The following is a 26,740-nucleotide window of genomic DNA, read 5'->3' on the forward strand; positions in this document are numbered from 1 at the left end:
ATAAACTAGCACAAATAGCGTTAACTTCCATGCTTGTTGGCCATCTCAATGGGAGTGATCTCCCTGAGTGACCTGGGAGAATGAACTATCCTTTTGTCCCTAGACAGGTCAGTATTGAGGGTCATATTGGTTGGGGAGTGTGGAGAAGTTTGCAATGCTGCAATCTTTTCTTAAATAAGGGACTTCAATCTCAATGTCTGTCAATGTCCCGACTTTAAACAAGCAGAAAATACACAAAAAAGTAATAAAGAACGAAAATGTAGTGGACTTCATGAACTAAGGTATAAGGAAACCTCAGGTAACATGAGTATTTAGGCATGATTTTTCCCTACTCAGCACGTAGAATTTCTGAAGACCCTATCAAGAGGAACAGTAGAAGCAACCCATGTTGAAAAATGAATTAGATACTGTGCCTACTTGAAAGGGAAAAAAAATTGTTAGTTAATAGTGGATACCACCACACTGTTAGGCACCCAAGTCTGTCTGAATACTCTCCAAAGTCTCCCTTAGGCCTTAGATATGTCGACAGTAAACGTAACTAAAGATCAACTTATTCACTGAGTTTTGTTATAAAAACTGTCAAAACTCACTCAGAGTTGATGTTAGTTACTAATTAAGTCCAGTAGGTGGGACTGATAATTAAAAATAAGAGTGAATACCTACGTCCTTTAAAAGCAAGTATGTAAGGAAAGATCATTACACAATGAAAGATGGAACTAACCTTCCACCATTGATGATTATAGGATCAGATCCTGAACAAATGTCTTCCACGATATAAGAATTTTCTGAGCAGGATACATTTAGGGATGTGTAGTTAGGTTTGCATACAGTCAGGAAATATGGTGTCTGATACCCTGTTGACAGCTGTATGATGTCAGTAATGAGAGCAGTAGAACAAAGGCCAAAGACATGAACACCTAGAAAGTAAAACAAACCAGCTGGTTAAACTTAGTTAAGATCATTGGATCAAATTCACAGCAACATAAGTAACCACAGCTCCATTGCATTCAGTGGTATTAAGCTTGCTTATGCCAGGGTTTAGGTAGGATTTAAGTGCAATATTATTTAGTCTGTAAGCTTTTTGGGACAGGGTCTGTCTTTTTGTTCTGTGTTTGTACTACACCTAATAACATCCCAGCCCATTATTGGGGTTCTTAGGCATCTGATAATAATAATGATAATAATTAATAATAAGCCTTTTGTCGGCCCTCTGCACAGGGGTAAATTTGGCTTATCGGCTGTAATAAACTGTACAATGTTCCAATATCATATTGGAAAATATATATGATGTTATGAATATAAGAAATGGAGATTCTGTACTTGGAAAATGTACTCTACACTGATTTCCTTTTTTCTCTCCCAATTTTTTGTCTTTAACTTTAATAACCAAACATCTTGTTACAAGGATTTTTAATAGATCTATCAAACTGAGGTACCATATAACTGGAAAATATCAAACCTAGTACCTATATTTAAGAAAGAGGGGAAAAGTGATCTAGATAACTACAGCCCCATTAGTCTGACCTCAATAGTATGCAAGGTTTTAGAACAAATATTAAAGTAAAGAATAATTAAAGACGTTGACACAAACTGAAAATGGGATAAAATGCAACACAGGTTTATCAAACGTAGGTTGTGTCACACAGACCCGATCTTTCTTTAAGCTAACTGATCTTTCAGACAAGGGAAATGTGGTAGATCTAATCTATCTGAACTTCAGTAAAGCATTTGATACAGTTCTATTTGGGAAATTATCTTACCTGGATAAAATGGGGATTATTACAAGAATTATGAGGTGTGTAAGGAACTGGCAAAAGGAGACACACTGTTTGTGCTAAAAGAAGAACTGTTGGGCTAGAGGAAGGATATCAGTGGAATTCCTCAAGGATCCGTCTCTGGCCCAATCTTATTTAATATTTTCAATAATTCATTAATCTGTTTATGCACTGAACTGGCAGTAGAGGAAATGGAAGTGATGACAGTGCAAGCTTTCCCACACTGCCCCAAGGATGGGCTACTCTCTAGACATGAGAATATGCATGTTCATTCAATACTTGTTCATTCTCATGAGACGACCGTCTGTGGTGCCAAATAATGCCAACTAGGATGTGTGGTGTTCTTTTGTTTTCAGTATGGACATCTGTCTCTTAGTAAGGGATCCGAGAGCACCATCCCATAGACCACCAAACACCAATCAGATGGTAATGACTTTTGGGCATTGCAGACCTTGTCTGTGTCCATGCAGTGGTTTAACCCTTGAAACACACTGTCACTCTTTTTCATTACATTACAAAAAACAAACTAATCTGTTTAGTTAAACTCTTAACAGGAAGTGCAGTTTATCTATTGAAAAATGCAGTCTTCCTCTAAATGTTCTCTTTTTGTTACTGACTAATAACACTAGTATCTTGAATGCCAAATTCCTGAGACTGAATATATATAGTTCAAGTAAATGTGGTTGCTGTACAGTGCATTTTTTCCTGCTTTGGATGGGTTTTAGATTTGTTTCCCTGATCAACTTGTACTGTTAAAAGTAGTTTTTTTGCATTGGAGAACTGGAAGAAGGCTGAAGTTATTGCTTTATCATGAGATGATTAAATAAGACACATAAATGAAAGATCAGATTCAGGGAATAAATTAAGGGTGAAATCCACACACCTCCAAAGCTTGGTTTGTTTCTGCACCTCCACAGCTATGTTTCTGAGTATGCGCACACTGCTGTCTCACTCTGTGTCCAGATGCCTATCTCCACCTCAGAGTGATTCACAAACCAGTGGAAGATAGGTGCTCTTCCACATAACTTGTGTGGAGACCCAGTCTGGCAAGCATACACAAGGCCACCTACCTCCACACAGAGCAGCCAAGGAAGAGGCTCTCCTTTATAACCTTTAGTCCAGAGGTTGGAGCACTCACCTGGGATGTGGAAGCCCACTAGTTCAAGTCTTCCCTCTTCCTGATTAGGAGATGGGATTTGAACAGGCACCTGCCACCTCTCAGGAGAGTGTTTTAACCACTGGGCTACAGGATATTGTGCTGGGACAGTGGGGGAGGTCTCTCATCTCTGCTATTGAAGTTATTCCACTCTAATAAAATAACTGAATAATTAAATATTATTTGGGCCAGAGAGTTAGAATGATGCTATGGCCTAGTAGTTAGGCTCCTCACCTGAGAGGTAGCAGATTCCTGTTCATATCCATTCTTTTCATCAGGCAGAAGGGGGACTTGAACTGTTGATCCCCCACATTCCACGTGAGTAATCTAACCATTGGGTATAACGGAGGTCTTCTATAACACCTATGTCCTTTTGTGAATCCAGCCCAAGAGACCCACCATCCACACATGGAATATCAAATCCACTGATTTTTTTTGATAGGTCTATCAGCTCAAGCTGTTTCTATTGTGTTGCTCATGAACAGTAATTCTTTTTACAGGGGGGAAAAAGCATTCAAAATAAAACAAAACCCATACATCTTAACAATTAAATGGACTTTGAAAGGAGATGGGGGGTTGGTGGGATAATGATAAGCCAAATTATTGATTTAGCAACACTGATGATAACGCAGTAGATGAAAGTGAAAAATGGACAACATATGTGTTACATTATTGAATGTGTGTTTTTACTTTGCAAAACCATTTGACAGCTTCTCTTGCACTTTTTTTTGGCAGGATGAGAGCTGTGCCAATAACTGACCTTTACTGTCCTAAAAAGCTATTTTAAAGAATGAAAAAACCTGTGTAATTAAAATAAAAAATACATCACAAAAGGCATTTTTTGGTAACTAACACCCAAAACCCACCAACGAATCTGACAGCTCTTCTAAGGAAAGAGTTGAAGTTGCAGCCTCCCGCATTAATATTGGCCTCGGCTCCAATCCCATTTCTTCTTTTAGACAGGCAACAGTAGAGAATTCCTTCTCCTACCATTATCTGCAATGACAAAGGAGGTATTCATGGCATAGGTAGCAGTTATGCAGCAGTTAGTGACTTGATTTTAAGGGCTGAAATATAATTATAATAAAACAAATATCATTCACAGAAGTGTACTTGCTTGAAAGAATTTCATCAATATGCAGTTTCCCCTAAGTGAGGGCAGGCGAGAGGATGGCATTGACATTAAATATAAATGACATAAGCTCTTTGGGGCAGGGACCATCTTTTCAGTGTGTGTGTGTGTGTGTGTGTGTATAATGCCTAGTGCATGGAACACTGGCCCTGCTTGGGGCCTCTAAGTGATGCAATAATATAAAAACTAATAATTAGAAAATGCTGCATCATAAATGGTGAAAAGCCATAGCACTCCCATAGCATTTCTGGGGTGGATGTAGCACTCAGCCTTTGGCTGCCTGCCTAGCAATCCCTGGCAGCCTAAAATTCCATGACAGCTTGTTCTTCCCTAATTGTGTAATGGGCTTGGTTTTTAACCAGATCCACTGCAGAGACTGGGGTTCTGTCTGTATGGCCATGTAAATTAACAAAGTGAGAGAAATGGCAAGCCTACTGAGGGGTTAGAGTGGCACTAGGAAGGAGAAAGTAGAAGTGCAGATGAGTTGCTGCTTCACTCCACCCTGGTGGCCTCAGGGCAACCCTGCCTGTATGCAACCCCTGATCTCAGTTTCCCTTCTTGAATCCCCAAATAAAATCCACACTGGGTTTCCAGTCCAATCACAACAGCCTTCCTTAGGGGCTGATTTATAAAGTTCAAAACTAAATATAAAAGTCTTCTCTCCAGCCAGGTACAGCCCAACTCCCTTGGTCTGGGCAAAGTCCTTCTTGTGTTGGCAGGCTACTCCCAGTCCTTCCTAGCTGTACCAATTCCCCTAGTCTCAGGGTCTTCCCTGCAGGAGCCTCTCTCACTCACTGCAATCTCACTAGGGCTTTCTGAGCTTCTCCCTTACTATGGCTCCTTATAGGAAAGTCCCTGATTCCCCTCAAGTGGGGCTCATTCTGTAATCAGGGTTGGCTTGCCCATGGCAAGTCACCCTGTTACAAGGAGGAAAGTGTGATGCTGCTCTTTGGAAGCCATGGCCATGATCCTAAATTCCACACACTCAGATTTATTTGATGTTTCTGCTAAAATTCTCAGCAGTGAAATAGTTATGTCAACAAGGCTGACCAGAGCTGTGTGAATAAGTGATTTTTTTGATTTGCTGACAATTTTGAAAAATCTTTAAAAAAAAATCATTTTGGGTCAAAACTTTTGGAGAATTGAAAAGAAAAAAAAATGTGTCGGTGGATGTCAAATGAAACGTTTTGTTCAACCTGAAACTAAATGTTTTGTTTCACTTTCAAAGGTATTTTAAACATTTTTATATATTTTTAAATGAAATTGAAAAAATATTCAAAACAAAAATAATTTCAAATTGAAAACTGAAATATTTCCTTCAGAAAATGTTGAAACAAAATGCTTAGACTCTTTCTTTATGTTTTTTTCATAAACAATTTGGCGGAACAGACACATCTCTGCAAAATGTTTTAGTGTCAATGAATCTGCATTTTTCACCAAAACATTTTGGCTGAAATATTTTGTCCAGCTCTTATGTTGGCATGTATATTGTTGTTAGACTTCAGAGTTAACACTGCACTGATGTGAATGGGCAGTTCAGACCTCAGAACAGATTGATTGTTTGTCTGCAGATTCAATAAAACAGCACTGTGCAAGGTGTGATTCAAAAGATTTGCAATGCAGCTGAACGCTAGAAACTTAAACATAAAATAAAATTAAGACTTAAACTATGTACGACCTGATGGAACCATCAGACAAGTGCTGACGCATTGTACTATCTCAGTGATACATGGGGGGAGTGGAAATTAAATGGGACAGCAGTTTCTGGACAATCAACCCCCTGCTGACCACACATTTGGTCTTAATTGAGTTTCCTTTCTTCCCCTAGAGCAAAATAAATGCAGTGAAGATTGCGTCAGTATATGGGAAAGTCAATGGTAGAGGAGATGTAGAGAATTTTATTAGCCAAGAGTTAATTTCACAGGGTCTATAACATTATTATCCATCTCAGTATCGCCATTATAATGCTAAGACTTTGTCCAGGAGCAAGCAATTGGATTTTAAATTAAAATTTTACAGAATCTTAAATAGCTTTTGGCAAGCACCAGGGGATATTTGGCATGGGGAAAAAACCTGGAAAGATAGACTGTCTTGTGTTATAGAAGGGAAACCAAACAAAGCGGACAACATGGGGTAGTAGATTCAGCTGAATATGTTGATGTCTTTCCTGAGAACTGGATTAATCATGTTAGAGATTAGGGCTGGCAGATTCAGCAGATTGTGAATGTGCTCTCCTTCTTAGGTAATTAGGTAATTTACAGGACAAAAGCTTGGCCCCTGGCAAAGCCAAAAGTTGTGCCATTTTACTAAATATTTCTGGGACTTTTTATTTTATTTTACCTAACTGGGTAGTTGTGTTGACTGAGAAGGGGACAATATAAAGCTGCTCCTCTATTCTTTCTGCTTTGGTACTGTCAATCAAACTTGCAAACTATCTGATAAACTATATGATCTAACATTCTGTTACTCTGTGACAAAGCAGATTGCTCCCTTTGTGCAACCTAACAGTCTTTAGCTGTCTAACATACATTGACATGGCTAAATCAACCACATCATATGAAATTTGTATGCTTTAAAGTGCTTTTATTTTCCTTATAAGTGGAAAAAATATTAGAGGCCTGATTCAAAGCCCATTGAAGTGAACGGGGGTCAGATTGTAACTCGGGCAAATGCTGGAGATGCAGTACCCATTCTGAGAGTTTAATACATATGTTTCGGAGTGGTCTTGTCACTGAGAGTTACAGGAAAAAAAATCCTGTGTGTGTAAATGTGTAAATATATATATCTGTGTGTGTACACCAAGTACAGTTATTTTAGGAGGCACCTCAGAGCTGCAAATAAGTCCAGTTAAAAACTGCTACTGTTTTATGGAACTGATAGTGAGCAAAAACTAATGTGGTTTAAATGGAATGACACAGATTCTCCTAAAATAATAGTTGGGAAAATAAGTTAGTAGTACTGTAGTAATGACTATTTACTCTAAAGCAGTGGTTCTCAAACTATGGCCGGCGCTTGTTCAGGGAAAGCCCCCAGTGGGCCAGGCTGGTTTGTTTACCTGCTGCGTCTGCAGGTTCGGCCGATTGCGGCTCCCATTGGCCTTCAGGCCAATGGGGGCTGCAGGAAGCAGAGCGGGCCGAGGGACGTGCCTGCCACCCTTCCTTCAGTCAGGGCTGGCTCCAGGCGGACGAAGCACGTGCCTGGGGCAGCACATGCTAAGGGATGGCATTCCGTCCATTCTTGGGGCAGCACAGTCCGAGTGGCTTTTAAAATTTTATTTATTTATTTTTGCTTCGGCACTCTGAGTTCGGGCGGCTTTTTTTTTTTTTTTTTTGCTGCGGCAGTTTGGGCAGCTTTTTATTTTTTTTACTTCGGCAGTTCAGGTGGCTTTTTTTTTTTTTTGCTTGGGGCGGCAAAAATGGTAGAGCCGGCCTGCCTGCAGCCCCCATTGGCCTGGAGCGGCGAACCATGTAGCCAGTAGGAGCCGTAATTGGTCAAACCTGTGGACGTGGCAGGTAAACAAACCGGCCCGGCCTGCCAGGGACTTTCCCTGAACAAGTGGCTGCCCACGTTTGAGAAACACTGCTCTAAAGGAAATAGACCTAAAACATACTCTAGTCTAAACATGGAATAAAGCAAGTGAATATCTCACCAGATAACATAGACAAACTGATTCCTGCTCTTACTGTTTTTACCGTCCTAGGCCTCTGGGTAGGGATTGAGGTTGGGGGTTCAGAAGGGATTTGTTTTCCTTCTCCCTTTTCCTTTTTGTTAGACATGATCTTTAAAAATTATTAAATATTGCATCAACATGATTTTGTATATGAGGGATTTTTTACATGATATTGAGTTCCTGTTGCTCCCATAATGTAGTAATTCATGTACAGATCTCTTAGGCTCCTGGAAATTATATGTTACTTTATTGGAGTTCCTGGTATGGTTCTTGGTGCTTCATTTTATATATTGCATCTTTTGTATGAATTATGATTTCTTAGAAAATTAATTAAAATTTAAATACAAAATACTTAACTGTGCAACTTGAATTTTGCATAAGTATATTCTTTGTGCATCTAACTTCCTAGGATCTTTATTTAAAGGAAAGAAGAAAAAATGAAGCTCTAGTTCCATAATTCACAGGAACCAGTGAGTAACAGCCAACTGGTGAATACAAATGTCATTAGTTTCTATTATTAATGCAAGCTAAGTACACATTTTGGTAAGGAAATGTACTGGTGTATGTCCTTATCAGTATGCATGAATTAAGGCATTCCTAGAGCTTGCTGTTAATTAATGGTTATAACTTTGAAGCTTCTGGACTTATTTTCTTCAAATTTGGCTCAGTATTTAAGTCTCAAAAAGATTTAAAAAAATACTCAGGCAATTATAGACAAGCCAAGTTTGGAGAAAATGGCTTCAGGAGTTTCAACATTATGAATGCTTAAAGTCAGCAAGATAGTTTTAAAAAACACACAAATAAACTAGCTGTGATGTATGTACAATGCACCTTTCTTTTATTCCGTAATCCTACTTGATTTACACATCTGTTTAACTAGATGCATGAGTAGTATCGCTGACTCACTGGGACTACTCACATGCATAAAATAATCTCACATGTAAATCTTTGCAAGACCAGGGCTTAAGTATGCACTTATTGATGACAACATTTTCTACTGCAGTCTCATACAATTTTAAAATAACCATAACTGGCAAATCAAAACCATCTTTTTTTAAAGCAAGAAAAATCACTAGTCATCAGTGAGGATTATTTTCAAGGTAGGTTTTAATTTTCAGCCTTTTTTTGCATTTAGTCCTGTCTAAAACAGCATTGTGATTAGAACTGTTTAAAATGGGAACGTTTTTTTTTTTTTTTTTTTTGCATTCTCACTGAACTGAAGCCTAGTTCAAGGGATTTTGCTCAGACTTAGGTTTTGTCTACACAAACACATAGTTCGCAGCAAGCTCTGGTATAAATCTACCCTGAACTAGCCTGTCCATGTGGACCCAGTTTCCATGTGGACCCAGTTTGCTATGCAGGAAAAATTTCTCGTGATCTAAGTGTTTGTATAAATGAGCCCTTAGAAAACATAATCTTCAGGCATATACAAAGTATTGAAAATTTCCATCCAATGGGTGGCTGAGTACATTATGAGCATATAAAATCAAGGGGTTAAAATAGGAACTGTTTTGCAATCTAAGAGCATTCCAGTTGACTGGTACATAGAATCACAGAAATGTGGGACTGGAAGGGATGTCACTAGATCATCTAGCCCAGTCTCTGGCCCAGAGCCATGACTAAATAAGTCCTATGGATCCAGTGTCAAAAAAGATATGAAAAACTCCTAATATATCATGGTTCTTCCATTCAGGCTAGAAGTGCTCCCAGAACAGAGATTACCTCCATCGAAAGTGTCTGTTAATAGTCAGCTTTGGTGTAAATCCACTGAAATCAATAAAGTTCAGTGCACTTATGCCAAGACTGCATCTGTCTCATAGTCCTTGAGCCTGTATGACTTCAGTATGACTCCTGCAGTTGTTCCCTGTAGATGCCAGTGTGAAAATCCATTCTGACAGAATTTAAAAAAAAAACCTAGTTACCCAGCCAATCTGTTTTCCAGGGGCAAACATTTTGGATCCAGTTTAGGCAGCAGTGAATAAGCCCAAGATGGCCACATAAACAGCAACATTGCCAATCTCTTGTTTTTATCACAAGTGTCGTGATATTTCATATTTTCTTATTTTTCTTAAAGCCCCTGCTGAAACCATATTATTTACATGAGGCCTATAAAAAGACACCATTTAAAAAAAAAAAAAGACCCTCGTGATTTTTAAGTCAATCACATGACTTTTTGGGTTCCACTCATGATTTTGAAATGCTTGGGCTGGCAATACTGAAATTAGGTGCACACCAACATGAATGATCCTGAGGAGAAATTCCTCGGTGAGATGGAAGGGACTATGGGCAAGAGAGGAGCAGCTGTTCAAGTATGATAAAGAACGTAGGTGAGCTTCCTACCAGTTTATGAACATGATTGTACTTAGCAAAGTTCTCCCAGTGTATATACAGGGCCCATAGGTCACTTTCAAGGAAATTTGTCATTCATTGAGTTTCACATTCAAAAAGGCGGGATACCTGAACAGAAATAATGACACAGATGTTAACCAGAGTGCCACACCTCTGTTTAAAAACTGATAGGGTGAATTCCTGGCTCCACTGAGCTCCATGCGAGATTGGGCATTGACTTCAATGGGGGCATGATTTCACCCCTTCTCTGCATTTCTATATATGCAGGGTCGCATTTTAGAGTTTTCACAATTTCAGATTCTCCGATAAAGCACAAAGGAATGAATTAATCCCTGGTTAAACTCAATGCAGTCTAGGAACAAGGATGAATTTGTCAGTTGGCCTGCCGGTCCTTGTGTACTAGAGGTAGCTATAGCATTGAGGTATCTAAGTACACAGTTAAATGAGCAAATGAGTGCCCCAGTAAAGCAGTGTAGACAGCACTCTAACTGTACATAAAAATAAAGTCTTTACATTTCATTTTACCTTCACATTGTAATTCCAGCAGGGTTATTATTACTAGTGAAGATCAGACATTTTATTTCATTTACTATAAAAAGGGGTTGAATTGCTCATACACTGATATTTAAGTGCTGTATTGGGAAAGTTCTGTTCTGTTAACAATTTGTTCTCCCTCTGGATGAGCCATTGAACTAGTTTCCTTCTTGCCCATCCTATAGCTTACAAGTTAGATACTCCAGGGCAGTTTTGGAAAGAATAATAAATAACCACAGCGTCATGATCAATATTCACTCACTGAAGAAACCTGGCTGTTATATCTAAAACTACATCTGAGCCACTGCTGAGTGTAATCTCCATTTGCCAAAAAATAATCCTGCTCTAGTGATCTCGCTCATTAACAAGACTATGAAAGGTCCTGTACAAACACTATTTCATTCAGCATAATATATAGAACAGTGATTTATATAGGGTGATGTTCACAAAGGGACAGAAGATCCATGCACGCCCTCTAACGTTCATGCCCATAGCAAAGAGGGCCTGGGTGGAACTCCACAGTCTCTCCTGTGGGCTACAGAGGGAATGATCTTTATGCTAGTTTTAATTAGGTCAGTGTTAAGGAGTTGTTTGATTGGCCAATGGGTAGTCAGTGGGATCTCAATTTATGCAAATGAATGGTCAAAAACCACTGTGGAGGAGGCTGGGATATGCACTGAATGAACAGCCTTACACAGCCTGCTTTTCATCCCAGGTTGTAAAAGGTGAATTCTATCCCTCCCACCCATCTTTGTTCTCTGCACAAAGCCAACTTGCTCAGGGAGGGGTAAATCTCAACCATAATTTACTGGTGTGCTATTAGGAGTCATTTTAAGACAGTGTTAAGGGTTTTTTTCACATTGTGTAGAAACTTGTACTAGGCTCCATTTTGTTGTCTTTATACCTAGGCAACTACAGTGAGTGTTCTTTGGAATTGTAGATTGCTTGACAGTAACTCAGAGCAAAATTTGGCTCTGGCTCTGTAACCACAGAAATATTTACTTGACAAAAACGTTAGCACATGTGAAAAGGTATTTGAAGTCTGAGTGAAAAGGAGAGAACAAAATTAATTTGCATTTAAGAGTGTTTTCCATGATAGCCTTTGCCTGACTATGCATTCCGATTGGCACCACAATATAAACAGTTAAGAAGGAAACTTTCTTATTTACTCTCAGCCTTTTAAGATACTTTAACATTTCATTTGTGTGTGTGTGTGTGTGTGTGTGTGTGAGTGAGAGAGAGAGAGATTCCATTGTTAATTTCAGTATGGTGAATGTTTTATTCTTATTTCATAACTGTACTACTTAGGATTAATGGTTAAAATTTTCAAAATTGCCCAAGTGATTTGGGAACCCTAAACCCTATTAAAAGTCATTAAGAGATTTAAAAAAAACCCACTTTTTCTGTTGTAAAGTTTGGGACCCCTATTAACACTTGTTATAGAAGGATAAAAATTGCATGTTAAAACCTAACAATCAGATCATCAGTTCATGTAATTCATTGAGGTCAATGGAGCCATGTTGCTTTACACCAACTGAAGATCTGCTCCTAAATCTTTTTTTAAGGGAGGCAGGTGAACATTCCCATAACTTACCGTGATTGCAGGTCCAGCAAAAGTCAAACTAAGCAACATCAGGAAGGGAACAGCCTCTTGTGTAGGTTCAATGTATGGCATACTCAGACTCCTGTCATAGCAGCTGAATCCAGAGTGAACTGGCTTGAAGACATCAGTAAGTTCAAGAAAATAGAGACTAACTACAGAAGATGCTAGTATGGGCAACTGGAAAGGAAGGAAGGAAAAACAATTCATTGTTATTTCTTTGTAATAATAAACCTAAACACTCAAAAAACCCTATAATATTTTTGCAAAAGCAACAACCTGCAGCCCACGCCACTTCCTGCAGCTCCCATTGGCTGGGAACCGTGAACCGTGGCCACTGGGAGCTGTGGGCGGTCATGCCTGTGGATGGTCAATGTAAACAAACTGTCTTGTGGCCCACCAGCGGATTACCCTGATGGGCCGGGTGCGGCCCGTGGGCCACCAGTTTCCCACCACTGCCTTAGTCAATTGAGCTGGTCAAACTATTTGTTGCAATCTTATTTCCCAAGCAATTTAGCCTTTTCATCTGTGAGACATTCATGAACAGACTTTGATTTTTCAAAAGTACGCTCCAATCCTGCAACATAGTGAATTCAGGATGACCTCTTCACATGTGTGGACCCCCAAGGATTACTACATACAGGTGCAGTGGTCAACTTGTTACAGGATTGGGGCCTCATTTCCTATTTATAATTGTTTGTCAAAAAGATTACACAAATACATGCCAACATATGGGTTGTTAATGAAGACTGACTATCTGCTATTTATAGTGAATGATTGTTCAGCTAAATCACGTTATTGTTTCTGTTTCCTGCCTGAATGACGTATTCATCAAATGTTTCACACACCCTTGTTCTTTCACATATGTTTTATAAGCTGTTCAATCAGACCAGACTTTACACTTGCCCCAGAAGTACACCAACAGCCACCTTTTATCCTAATCAATGCTTTGCTGTTTATCATTGCCTTTTGTTTAGGGTACTTCAACCAGTTTTCAATTCACATGACAGTATATAGACCCCAGCCAATTTGAGTTCAATTTCAAAGGAAGATTTAATTTAATTGTATCCAATGCTTTTCTTTTATATATATAGAGAGAGAGTGAATTGCCTTCACCTATTCATTGTGGGTGAAGGCTTTTTTCTATTAAAAAAAAAAACAATTAACTTTGCTTGGCAAGATTTACTCCTGCAGAAAACACAGATGATTATGGGTCATGGTTCCTTTATCTAGATGTTTAGTGATTTTATCCTTTAGAGATTAGTTCCATTAATTCATTAGGGATAAAAGTTAGACTTAACGGGGAAACTTCACCCAGGCTCTCCATGAGCTTCTGAAAGCACCGATTCTATCAGAGGGCCCTCTTTGGCAGACAATGTACCAGGGAAGCTGTGGCAATGGCAAGCAGGCAAAAGCACCTTTCTACGAGGGTGCATGCAAGGGCCAGTACAGTCCACAAAGTGACCAGTGGTGGGTGGGGGAGGCAGCTTGGCTGGGGGACAGCAGCATATGATGATTCACTGCATCCTAGGGTGACCAGACAGCAAGTGTGAAAAATCAGGACGGGGGTGGGGGATAATAGGAGCCTATATAAGAAAAAGACCCAAAAATCGGGACTGTCCCTATAAAATCGGGACATCTGGTCACCCTACTGCATCCCCTTGCTTGTCAGTTTTCATTGATGAGGTCCTCACTGAGTGCTCAATAGAACTTAAATCTGCATTTACCCAGCGTCACCCAGTAAGAAGGGCCACAGTAGAAACACACTGCCTGCCCTCCCTTAGGCTGAAACCCCTTGGGATGTAATAAACCTGGCTGACACCAGGAGGTGATATTTGCAGTTCCCTGTGGCACTGAAGGTAAATATGACTGATGGAACAGTAATTGCTAGCATTACTCTTCCTTCTTATTTTGAAGATGGCTGTTACGTTTGCTTTCTCTTCACTTCTTAATATAGCTAAAAATACAAACTTACAAGGTCCGCACAGACTTGCATATACCTACAGCACCATACAGTGAAGATATTTCATAGCACCAAACATGAATTATTCTATTTCCCTTGCAGAAAATATTCTTCTATGCCAACACATCACACTGAGAAAATGTACAGTTTTTCTTCAGAACTTAATGTACCACTGGATTATGCTGCTTTTGAAATCTTCCTTGCACATTTCATAAAAACTGATAAAATCAAAATGATACATTTTACTTATTTCCATTCTAGAGTAAAATGGAGTGAAGACTGGGAGTGCAATGTATGTCAGGTGACAAGATAATGAATGATAATGTTTTGTAAAGGGCAGTGGGAAACTTTCTGGATCCATTAATTGGCCATTTCCAAACTTTAAAATGTTTGTGTTTTTTAGTGCAGTTTTTTTTTTTAATTTAATTTTAGGTGTAGGGTGGTTGTTAGCTGGACTCCACTGAAACAGGGTTTATAATGGGGCTTGGTTTTTGAAAATAGCAGCTTTGCTTTGAAGTGCTACACAGTACAAAGAGCTGCAGAGTTTAGCTCGTCTTCAAAAGTATTGCTATGAAAAGTGCGCTGAAGGTTGTCTAAGGAATGCCTTGTTCTCAATGGTCAGGTTGATTGTGTTGTAATTTCATTTTTTAGGCTGATTGTGATTGCAGAGGAAAGGAATGTGAATTGATATCTTGAATAAAGCGAAGAGTGGCATTCCCAAGAGTGTCTTGAAAATAACACAAGAAATCCATTAGATTTACTTATATAAAGAGTAAATGCATCCAATTTGAATTTTGTCATTTCTGCCATCATTGGAAGTAGCAAAGTTTTTTAGTTAGATGAATTGTTTAATTCTCATCTCACACTGGGCACTCCCTTTTTTTTCAGTGGCAGTCCTGCATGTGTAGTAACTCAGTATGATTGCATGGATATGCAAGGAGCTTTCCCCCTGTTTTCTCCCCCAGCAGCTGTAAGGGACAGTCACAGTCCCTGTGCTCAGGGGATTATTGAGACTGCTTCTGGGTGCACAAATATAGTGGTGTATCCCCTTATCCTCCCCAATGCACTCACCCAGAGCTGTTGAGGTGGGTTCCACTTCTGTGTGACCTGGAGCAAATCACATAGTCTCTTTGTGCCTCAGCTTGGGGGAGGTTAGGAGAGGACCATTCAGTGGAATGGTACTGCGTACGTATTGTCCCCAACCAGTGTAAAACTGAGAGAGGGATAGTGGCACAATCCTACCTTAGCTCCACCTGGGCCAGTGAATCTCTGCACCAATAGGGTTACCATACGTCTGGATTTTTCCGGACATGTCCGGCTTTTTGGGCTCCAAATCCCCGTCTGGGGGGAAATCCCAAAAAGCCGGACATGTCCGGGAAAATCGGGACCGGCGGGGCTGGGCCGGGGGCCGGCGGTGCTGGGCCGGGAGCTGGGCCGGGGGCCGGCGGTGCCGAGCGCCGGGGGCGCTGAGCGCCGGGGGCCGGCGGTGCCGAGCGCCGGGGGCGCCGAGTGCCGGGGGTGCCGAGTGCCGGGGGCGCCGAGCGCCGGTGGTGCCGGGGGTGCCGAGTGCCGGCGGGGCTGAGCGCCGGCGGTGCCGGGGGCGCCGAGCGCCGGGGGCCGACGGTGCCTGAGGCCGGCGGGGCCGGGGGCCAGCGGGGCCTGGGGCCGGCGGTGCCGGCGGTGCCGGGGGGGCGCCAAGCACTGGCAGTGCCGGGGGGCGCCGAGCGGGCTGGGGGTGCTCGGCTGGGGGCCCGGGGCCGGGCCGGGGACTGGGCCGGGGACCGGCAGTGCTGGGCGGGCCGGGGGTGCTCGGCTGGGGGCCCGGGGCCGGGCTGGGGACCGGGCCGGGGACCGGCAGTGCTGGGCGGGCCGGGGGTGCTCGGCTGGGGGCCCGGGGCCGGGCTGGGGACCGGGCCGGGGACCGGCAGTGCTGGGCGGGCCGGGGGTGCTCGGGCCCAGGGCCGGGGGTGCTCGGGCCTGGGGCCAGCACCCCAGGGCCCGAGCTGACCCAAGCTGGAGAGGCCGGGGGGGCCAGACTGGGCCGCGCCTCCTCCCCCCACACCCCCCTTACCTGCTTCAGGCTTCCCACGAATCAAATGTTCGCGGGAAGCAGGGGAGGGGGCGGAGTTGGGGCGGGGACTTTGGGGAAGGAGCAGAGTTGGGGCGGGGGTGGGGCTGGGGGCGGGGCCGGGGCCCCGTGGAGTGTCCTCCTTTTGGAGGCTCAAAATATGGTAACCCTATGCACCAATCCATCATGGCTAAATACCAACACCTAGGCCCACACACAGTGTGGTTTCACTGACACCACACATCATGGTTTAGGCAATTGTAAAATCTGACACCAACATCATTATTTAATTTGCATTACAGTAGTACCTAGGGGCGTCAACCGAGATCAGGGCCACATTGTGCTAGGTGCTGTACAAATCACATAATTAGAGACAGTGGCCTCCAAGAGCGAAATCAACAAGGTAGGCAAAGGAATAATTATCCTACTTCTTACAGATGGGGAGCTAAGGCACAAAGAGATTATGTGATTTGCTCCAGGTCACACTGGAGTGGACCCAGATTTCTTGAATTTTAGGGCAGTATGTTACCCACAAGTCCATATTTCCTATCTGACTGTTTCCCACCTATATAATTGCATTTATATAATGAGATTCAGCTATTATTAAATATGTAATATTTTACATAGTGATGTAGTATAATGAGTTAATGTGCATACAGATCATTTTCAGAGGGATCTGCATTCTGCATATGCTAACTGCAGTTGTATTATTGCTAATTACAAAATCCAGGAAACATCCACATTTAACGGTGGTGCTTAGGAACCCCAACAAAGGATAGGACTCCATTGTGCTTTTCACTTCTAGGATTACCATATTCTTTCGAAACATAACCCTCCACCCTCACCAAAAAAAAAAAAATAACTATAAAGGCCTAATAACCCCTACAATAATTCCTCAGCAATACTAACAAATACTTTTATAGACAATTTGCAATATACTGTATGTCAGGTCCCATAGGATGTCTTGTTCTCATATCTTTTTTATGAACCTAAATATAAAATGCATCTTCTAAAAGGCAAAGACAATATAAGTGTTTGCTCACTATTCTAAATAATTCTAAGTGGCTGTTTAAAAATATGAATATTTATTGAGTATTCTGCTTAGGGCAGCATTAGCGTTGTAATTACAGGCATTAGCTTTAGACACCCTGAACATGTCAGACATAATTAGATGGTAATAATGTGCATTGTTTTAATTACAAAATAGAAATTCTTTTTCGTATTTCTAATTGGAATAAAAAAAGTAAACCCAAAGACCTGGGCTAATGAGTCTTCATATTCTGACATGCTCAGTCGATTAAGAAATTTCTGACTTGTAACCTCTGCTCTGGATTATAATTTATCCCTGAAAATAGAATATCTGATCCAAACCTAGTGAAATCAATGGAAAGATTCTAATTGGTTTCAAAGAACTTTGTATCAGGATCATAATCAGCACAGTTAGGAGAAGAGCTGGTTACAAAACTTCAAATGTTGCCCATTTTTTGTCAAATTTTCATGAAAAAGAAACAACCTCCTCTCCCCACTCTAGTTAAGAGGCTTTCTTAAGCCGAAGAGTTGTATTATTCATTACTATGATGATTATTATTTATATTGCAGGGAACCTAGCCCTATCATGCCATTCCCCAAAAAGCTTAACAAGAGATAAACATATATACAAATACTTTCAGGAGAAGAATAAAGGCCAAATGCTCCTTTGTGTTGCATGGTGTAGTGCAAAGCAAAGGAGCTCTAATTAGTCAGCAAGACCCAAATCTTGCAGAAAAGGTCCCAGATTTGGTGGTAGCCCCTCCAAGAGATTTTTGTAAACTCATTCATTCATAGTTTCGAGTGCATGGGAGGGGGGAAAGCCAGGCACCAGCCACTCTGCACTGCATATGCCTTTGTGGCCATATTCAAAGAGTAGTCATCAATGGTTTGCTGTCAAACTGAGGGAGGGGGGAATGTCTAGTCAAGTGGGAGTCCCACAGGGGGTCAGTCCTGGGTCTGGTACTAATCAGTATTTTCATTAATGATTTAGAGCAGGGGTCTCAAAGTCCCAGCCTGCGGACCATGTGCAGCCCGAGAACCTCCCCACTGTGGCCCACAGAGGAGAGACACAAGCAGACATGCTGCCAGCAATGTTGGCTGCAGGCACCGCCCCCCACAGATCCCATTGGCTGGGGGAGAGGGACAGAGATACCATCACTAGTTGCTGGGCAGAGTCAACCATGGAGGCAGCATCATTAGTTGCCAGGCGGAGTCAGCCATGGAGGCAGCATCACTCTTTTCCACAATGAATATAAACAAGTCAGAATACCGAACACAACTATCTGATGCACACCTTGCTGCAATCCTGAAAGTTACAACTTCTCAGTCACTGAGGCCAAACATCAACAAAGTGACAGAACTGAAGCGTTGCCAGATGATAACCATGCTGTCCAGCCCTCAGAAAAAAAAAACAAGGTTTATCTCCCCCTTGGAGAATTTTCCAAATCAAAGCTTCATTTTCTCTGCAAGTGATGTTTGCTCTGAGTCACTAGCAAGCAAATATTGACTGTTTCATTAAATGACACTGTCAAGACCTTTAGGACCAAAATATATGTTTCTTAAACAAAAGGAAAGACACAAATAAAAAACACATTCCCAGTTGGAAAAGCCTATTATTCTGCCAAAGAAAATGCAATCTGGTCCCCCCAGTATGGCAGTATTTTGCTGATGCTCAGGGAACACAAAAATCATAAATTCCCTGACTAAAAAACTAAACACCTTGATGGTCAGCTCTGATTCACGTCTTTACAACAACTCACCTAGCGAAGACTTCTCACTAAATCTTTACCTGCATGAAATATTAAACCTTGTGGGCTCAGCTGGGAGGAATTTCCAAAAAGCCGAACATGTCCGCGAAAATGGGGAGGCATGGTAAGGGGACCCCGAGTGTGAGTGGCTGCAGCAAAACTTACAACTCCCACGATCTGCCGATCTGCCGGGGCACAGAGGCAGCGGCAACATCCGAGCGCACAGCCGCCTCCTTCCCGGGCTCCAGCTTTCCCGGTTCCCGCTGCTCTCCACTGTGGCGGGGGATGAAGCAACTTCCCCAGCGCAGCAGCAGCCGGAGCCCGGGGGGCAGGAGGGAGAAGGGGGAATGTGGGGTGCTCAGGGAAGGGGGCGGAGTTGGGGCGGGGACTTTGGGGAAGGGGTTGGAATGGGGGCGGGGAAGGGGTGGAGTTGGGGCAGGGCCGGGGGCAGGGAAGGGGCAGAGTGGGGGTGGGGGCGGGGAAGGGGCGGAGTTGGGGCGGGGCAGGGGCCCCCGTGGAGTGTCCTCTTTTTTCAGTGTTGAAATATGGTAACCCTAAGCTCTGCCATCAGCATAGTAACAGCTTCTCTGAAGTGCTACTGCTGCGCTGCTGCAGAGTTTTAAGTGTAAACCTGCCGTGAGCGTGTGAAAAGAATGCGAAAGTGGGCAGATAGCAAGAGAAACCCTGTGAGCATTGCCCTAGGACAAAGCCAACAGAGAGCTTTCTTTTGTGCAGAGTACAGGCTGGAAAAGACAGGCTTTGAAATTGTGAGTAAGGAAACTGCCTCCTCTGCCTCCTGCTTTTCCTTCCTACTGTGATCAGGGAAACAGGACTGTGGGTACATTCTACACAAAGAAACAAGTTTGCACCAAAGAAATATCTGACTAGTATAACCAATCCAGCAAGGCCCTGAATACTGGCTAACTGGTTAGGCCAAAGGACAATGTTGTTTATTAATTTATTTAATACCATATATTGCAGCATCACAGAGAGGCCACAACAATGTGCTAGGTTCTGTAAATATTTAGTTATTTGTATTATCACAAGTCCAGGAGCCCCAGTCATGAACCAGAACCCCATTGTGCTAGGTGCTGTACAAACATAGAACAGACAGATGGCCACAGCTCCTGTGAGTTTACCATCTAAATGACAAAACATAACAGATGGGTGAGACAAATAAGCAAGCCAGGGTGGATTTGGGTAGACTGGGAACAAACAGAGTAGGAAGTGCACTATTCTGAGCCAGTCAGTAGTAGTGATCATAGTGCTCCACATGCCTAACGGTAATTAGGTTGTAGTTTGTGCTTTATGGAAGACAGGAGGAGGGAGTTGGAGGAGGGCAATCCTCTTTTATCCTATCAAGTTCCAATAAGGAGACCATCATCATGGTGTCCAAGTGCCTTCCAGTAATGCATTAAGCAAAGTGAGTAGCATCTTTCATGTCTGATTCCTTTTTCATTCCTCTCCCTAGGATGAAAATGAAATACAATATTCTCCCCCCACCCCCAATCATTTATGATTGATGTGCCATGTGATTTTATTGTGAAGACTAGAGCTGAAATCTTGGCTCCAGTGAACTCAATGGCAAAACTCCCATTGGCCTCAGTGGAGCCATGATTTCACCCTAGGTTTCTACTACTGTACTTCTAAATATACCTGAATATGTATGTTAAAAACATTACACAACCTGAGATGAACATAAATTCATTTTTTTTAAAAGGAGGTCAATAAAAACATTGCAAACTGTATGTGTGTTGATTCTAGTACAGTATTTATATTTGGTGTCTCAAAATTTGTGGGGTTTTATTTGTTAGTTATTTTATGCCCATTGTTAATGACACATGGTGAAGACAGATATGTTGTATACTTTTTAAATTACCCTGTGAATACAATGTAACAACTCTCTTTAATACATGTATGCATGAGTGCTTGCTTGCAGATACGGGGCCTGATTCTGAACTCACACAGTAAGAGCAGTATCCGTTCCTCAGAATACATTTAAAATGACAGCTTTGATTATAAGGTGTCATTTTAAATCATACACAGGGATATCTCCTCCCAAACTGAGAATGCCCTCGCGGGGGTTGGGAGGGGGGGGAAGGAGTAGGGGGAACACACAACCTCTAACTGATGTAAGAGCTGCAGCTGCCACAAATTACCGATAAGTCTTGATTCTACTCCCATTTAAAACCAGTGGAAATTTTATTACTGACCATGCAACATTGTTTCATGTGGGCTCAGGAGTCCACCCACCTGGATATTACACTGCTCTACAGCCGAAATGCTTTTGAAATAAATGTAGTCAAACTTCACTAATTCTGGGTCACTGAGAATGAAAATGATGCTTAAAATTGTTGATTGGCTCTAGTTTTCAAGATATGCTATTGGGTCAGTATATACGACCCTTGACTTGGGAATGGCGGAGGATAAGAGAGTTCTAAAGGGAAGGGATCTCAATTTAAACCAGAAATGACTAAAATACATCTTTGACTGGATCTATGAATAAATCTATGACTGCGTTTGGACAGTACTTGCTTTTTAGGCAAGACAATGAATGATGCAATCTGAAGCTGGTATTGCATCATACATGATATGAATTGCATCATGTTATTCCTAGAAGTCATGGATGATGCAATCATAACAAAGCTTACATCACTCTGCTGAACAAATTGCCCTAGATCAGCTCTAGAAATCATACAGTGTCGTGTTTGATTTTGCAAAGGGACACATTTCTGTTTAGCCAAAGTGAGCAGAGATGCCTCGTACTTGCCTGAACAGTGCAGATAACTTCTACTATGTTTGTGGTGAAGTGACTTTTGCATCACAAAAGCGCAGTATAACCACTATGGTTAAGAAAGCCTACCACCTTTATTTTGGCTGCAAAATTGGAGATCAGGACAAGAGGTGGGCCCCACACATATGCTGCAACACTTGTGCAACAAATCTTTGCCAGTGGTTGAACAGGAAAAGGAAATCTATGCCTTTTCCAGTGCCAATGATTTGGAGAGAGCCAACAAATCATACCAGCAATTGTTACTTCTGCATGGTGCCTCCAGTTGGGAAAGGTGTGTCAAAGAAGAGAAAGTGGACTGTGCATTATCCAAACATTCCATCAGCTATACACCCAGTACCCCACGGAGAAGGACTGCCGGTTCCTGATGCACCAGAATCATTCTCACTTGAGTCAGACGAGGAAGAGGAAGAGGATGAAACTTCTGGTCCTGAACCATCAATGTCACAGGACCCACATTTTCTCCCATCCTCCTCCTCTGAACTACACCTCATAACACAAGGTGAACTGAATGACCTTGTCAGGGATTTGGAACTACCCAAGAGTAAGGCAGAGCTGTTGGGCTCCAGACTACAGCAGTGGAATCTCCTGGCAGGTGATGTTAGGGTTTCCATGTTCCGTGACCGTCAAAAGGATCTTGTCCCATTCTTCTTCATGGAAGGTGATCTTGTAGCCTGCAACAACATCGATGGTGTGATGGCAGCACTCAACATCGTTCACGATCCAGATGAGTGGAGACTGTTCATCAATTCATCGAAGACGAGTCTTAAAGCTGTTTCACTGCATAATGGCAATGTTTTGCCATCAATTCCAGTTGGTCATGCAGTCCATATGAAGGAAACCTATGACAATATGAAACAACTTTTGAGGTGCATAAACTATGACCAACATCAGTGGCAGCTTTGTGGCAATTTGAAGGTTGTTGCTCTCTTGCTTGGTCTGCAGACTGGATACACAAAGTACTGCTGTTTTCTCTGCGAATGGGATAGTCGTGCAAGAGATTCCCACTACATCAAGAAAGATTGGCCACTCCGACAGTCATTGGAGCCTGGGAGGAAAAGTGTTCAGCATCCACCACTTGTTGAATCAAGGAAGATTTTGTTACCATCCTTACACATCAAGCTGGGTCTGATGAAGAACTTTGTCAAAGCCATTGACAAAACACAAGCAGCTTTCAAGTACCTCCGTGGAAAATTTCCAAGGTTAAGTGAAGCTAAGATAAAGGAAGGTGTCTTTGTTGGTCCTCAGATTTGTGAACTTCTTCGAGATGATGCATTTGACCATGCACTGCGTGGCAAGGAAAAGACGGCCTGGAAAGCCTTCCAGTTAGTGGCAATAAATTTTCTCGGAAACAACAAGGCAGACAACTACAGGTTGGTGGTGGAAAACCTCCTCAAGGCATACAAAAGCCTTGGTTGCAACATGTCACTAAAGATACATTTTTTGCACTCTCATCTAGATTTTTTTCCACCGAACTGCGGAGCAGTGAGCGACGAGCACGGCGAGCGATTTCACCAGGACATTGCAACAATGGAGAAACGCTATCAGGGCAAATGGAGCCCATCAATGCTTGCAGACTATTGCTGGACAGTGACAAGAGATGCTCCATTTAATGAATACAAGAGACAAGCCAAGAAGCGCCGAGTAGACACTGAATAGGACTAAACTATGTACATAATAGTTTTTTGCCTTTTGTTTCATAATAAATTTTATTTATATAACCCTTTTGCTGATTTTTAAAGTGTTACATATACAGGACAGGTGAAATATTATCATGTAAAGCAACCATAAACACATGAAAAGACCTAGGTTTACAATTTATGATTAAAACTCTACTATCTACACAATATACATAGGCATAAAATGTAAAAACTTAAATATCTTAGAAACAGTAGCCAATCAGTTGTTTTAATTGTCATATTTGAATTCAGCACATCAAAATACATAATAAATAGCACATTTTATCTCTGAAGCAGACGACTTCTCAAAAATTGTAGACCAGTGTTATTGCAAGATTGGCTCTTTATGGGAGCAGGATCATACTTTTAAAATATAGTCAATTAAAGATGAAAACAAGTGTTCCTATACTATTTTTCCATGTGTGTTTATTGCCAGCTATTCTAAACACATGGTACGTAGCAGAAGGACAGGAGTATTATCAGCTTTTGGTCTCCTCCTCACCTGTTCCTGCTGCAGCAGTGAGGTGAGGCAACTTGAGTGCTGCACTCTGCCTCTTTCTCCATCTCCATGTGCAGGTATTTCAGAATCATTTTTTTTTCAGATTTACCCAAATACTGCACTTTTGTGCTGCACTTCAGATCTTTGGGCTCTGCTGCAGACTCTTTACTAAAGCCCAGATTTAGCAATATCTGTGCTTAAATTCCATTGACTTCAGTGAGACTTCTATGCTGAAGAGGGATTAAGGCTAAGCACATGCTTAAGTGCTTTGCTGAACGAGGACCTCGAGAGGCATAGGGACTGGTGCTGAGCACAGGAAGGGAGTGAGTCATGGGATCTGCCATGCTGCTTCTTAGCCTTGGGATTTCAATGTGGAAATCTGGGCTAGAGTTAAAAGAACATGATCCCCTTTTCTGGAAGTGATATTTTAAATCATGTGTTTCTGAGGGGGAACTCTCTTTAAAGAGATGGCACACAATTATATAGTTTTTGTTGTCTGCTCCACAGCTTAGGAGGGTCATTGGGGTGGGCCCCAAGAGCAACACTGCAAATGTGCTCAGGGCACACTATTCCCACCTCCTCTCCTTCTGATGAGCTGCTGGAGAGGCTGGCAGGATGGTGGTGTGGGACGCTGGTGTACAAGTGCATCCACCATGCACTTCTAGTGGTGCAGGGAGCGATGCATAAGCAATGATAAATGGGTAGCAGTTGCCAGAGCAGGCTCAACTCTTGGTGGCAGCTGCCTGACTGAGCAGCAGACACCTCTATCCTGGCCTCCGAATAGGGAGACCAGACAGCAAGTGAAAAATCGGGACGGGGGAGGGGGGGTAATAGGAGCCTATATAAGGAAAAGACCCCAAAATCGGGACTGTCCCTGTAAAATTGGGACATCTGGTCACCCTACCTCTGAATGTGTTAGAAGTATTAATAAGCAGAGCTCTCCTTAGCATGCTTTGGCCAGGTCTTGAACATAATTCCCCCAAACAAAACTGACTCCTGTGCACCATGACCACACTTCAGGGCCAGCCAAAAGATTTCAGTGGGGCTTAGAGCTTCTTTCAGGTACAACCAGATTGAGCTGACACCTTTCACATAAAAAGGTATGTGTGTGAGGAGAGAGAGTCATTAGGATGCCCCTTCCCAGCCTCCTGCTACTGCATGGCCCAGGTGCTTGTCCATTTCACCCCTCACAGTTGCTCACATGGTTAGCTTAGGAATAGTAAACTGATGCTGCTATCTTCACAAGGTAAAGGGCTGGACACATGATCTTTATTGTAAAGTGGATATTCCCCTTCATGGGATTAAATCATCAAAATGATTGTGTGCAGCTCATCAGTGTTTCAGGCTGCTTTTTAATTTTTTTATTTTATTTTATTTTCATTTTTAAGGTTAAAGACGCTTTTTCACTGCATTTAAATTTAGGGAGGAAAGTCCTCCATTGTGCTTCCAACAAACATTGGTGTAGTCTCTGACTCTTTCTGAACCCTTTAATTAGCATACAACAATTGCCCTTTCCCTGAAATTGAGGAGCTCATCCTATAATTCCTTATACAGGTAAAACTCCCATTCTAATCACTAAATTCCCATAGGCAATGCATATCCTAGAAGTCAAGCCTCCAAAAAGCTTGCAGAGTCCTAAGTGTATAATTTTAATGCAGATGTGTGTCATGCATGTCTACATACCTAAAAAATCCAGAAATGACTGAGAAGTGGAATTTTTGAGATACTTGGTGATGTGTATCCACATCTGACATTTCGAATCTACCCTTGTCAGTATAAGTTAGAAATGAATGGGAACTAAGTGTCTGGTCCTGAGATACACCGAACATCCTCGACACACATTTATTTCAACTGGAGCCGAGGAAACCCACCACTTTACAGAACTGACGGCTACAATAATATAATAGATCTCTTGTGTTTTCTAAGGTACCTCCTACCACTGGCTTTCACAAAGTTTATAGGCCAATTCTTCAGCTGGCATTTAAGTCTATGGAGCTTTGCGGAACTAGCCTTCTGTATTTCAGCGTACCTGAAAATGGGTGAAATCTTAACCCCATTGAATTCTGGCGGGGCCAGGATTTCATCTACTGTGCTTGATTCTCTGATCCCTTATACCCATTATACATTGGTGTAACTCCATTGACTTCAGTGGGGTTACTCTATATTTATACATATGTAAGTGAGAGAAAATTAGGCCTTCTGTATTTTTACATTAGGGTTACCATATTTTGTGCCTCCAAAAGGAGGACACTCCACGGGGCCCTGGCCCCGCCCCCAGCCCCGCCCCCTCCCCCGCCCCAACTCCGCCCCCTCCCAAAGTCTCCGCCCCCTCCCCTGCTTCCCGCGAACATTTAATTCGCGGGAAGCCTGGGCAGGTAAGGGGCGGTGTGGGGGGAGGAGGTGCGGCCCAGGCTGGCCCCCCGGCGGCTCCAGCCTGGGTCGGCTGCGGCCCTGGGGTGCCGGCCCCGGCCCCCGGCCGACCACCCCCGGCCCGCCCAGCACTGCCGGCCGGCCCCCGGCGGCCTAGCACACCCCCCGGCTCCCGGCCCCGGCGGCCCAGCGCACCCCCCGGATCCCGGCCCCGGCGGCCCAGCGCACCCCCCGGATCCCGACCCCGCGGCCCAGCGCACCCCCCCGGCGGCCCGGCTCCCGGCCCGACCCCCCGGCTCCCGGCCCCGCGGCCCAACGCACACCCCCCCGGCGGCCCGGCTCCCGGCCCGACCCCCCGGCTCCCGGCCCCGCGGCCC

At 42.8% G+C, this 26,740-nt stretch overlaps 1 protein-coding gene across 1 annotated transcript in view; it reads right to left on the reverse strand.

The window, feature by feature from the left end:
• PLPPR4 (phospholipid phosphatase related 4) overlaps window positions 1–26,740 on the reverse strand; it is a 48,158-nt gene that overhangs the window by 13,894 nt on the left and 7,524 nt on the right. Inside the window, exons 2-4 of the mRNA XM_054038701.1 lie at window positions 12,211–12,396; window positions 3,798–3,927; window positions 722–917 (exon numbers count right to left, since the gene is read on the reverse strand). Of these exons, the coding sequence (XP_053894676.1) occupies window positions 722–917; window positions 3,798–3,927; window positions 12,211–12,396 (512 nt within the window). The remainder of the gene's footprint in view (window positions 1–721; window positions 918–3,797; window positions 3,928–12,210; window positions 12,397–26,740) is intronic.

Source organism: Malaclemys terrapin, chromosome 8 (genome assembly GCF_027887155.1).
Source record: "Malaclemys terrapin pileata isolate rMalTer1 chromosome 8, rMalTer1.hap1, whole genome shotgun sequence".
In the NCBI taxonomy this organism is placed as follows: Eukaryota; Metazoa; Chordata; order Testudines; family Emydidae; genus Malaclemys; species Malaclemys terrapin.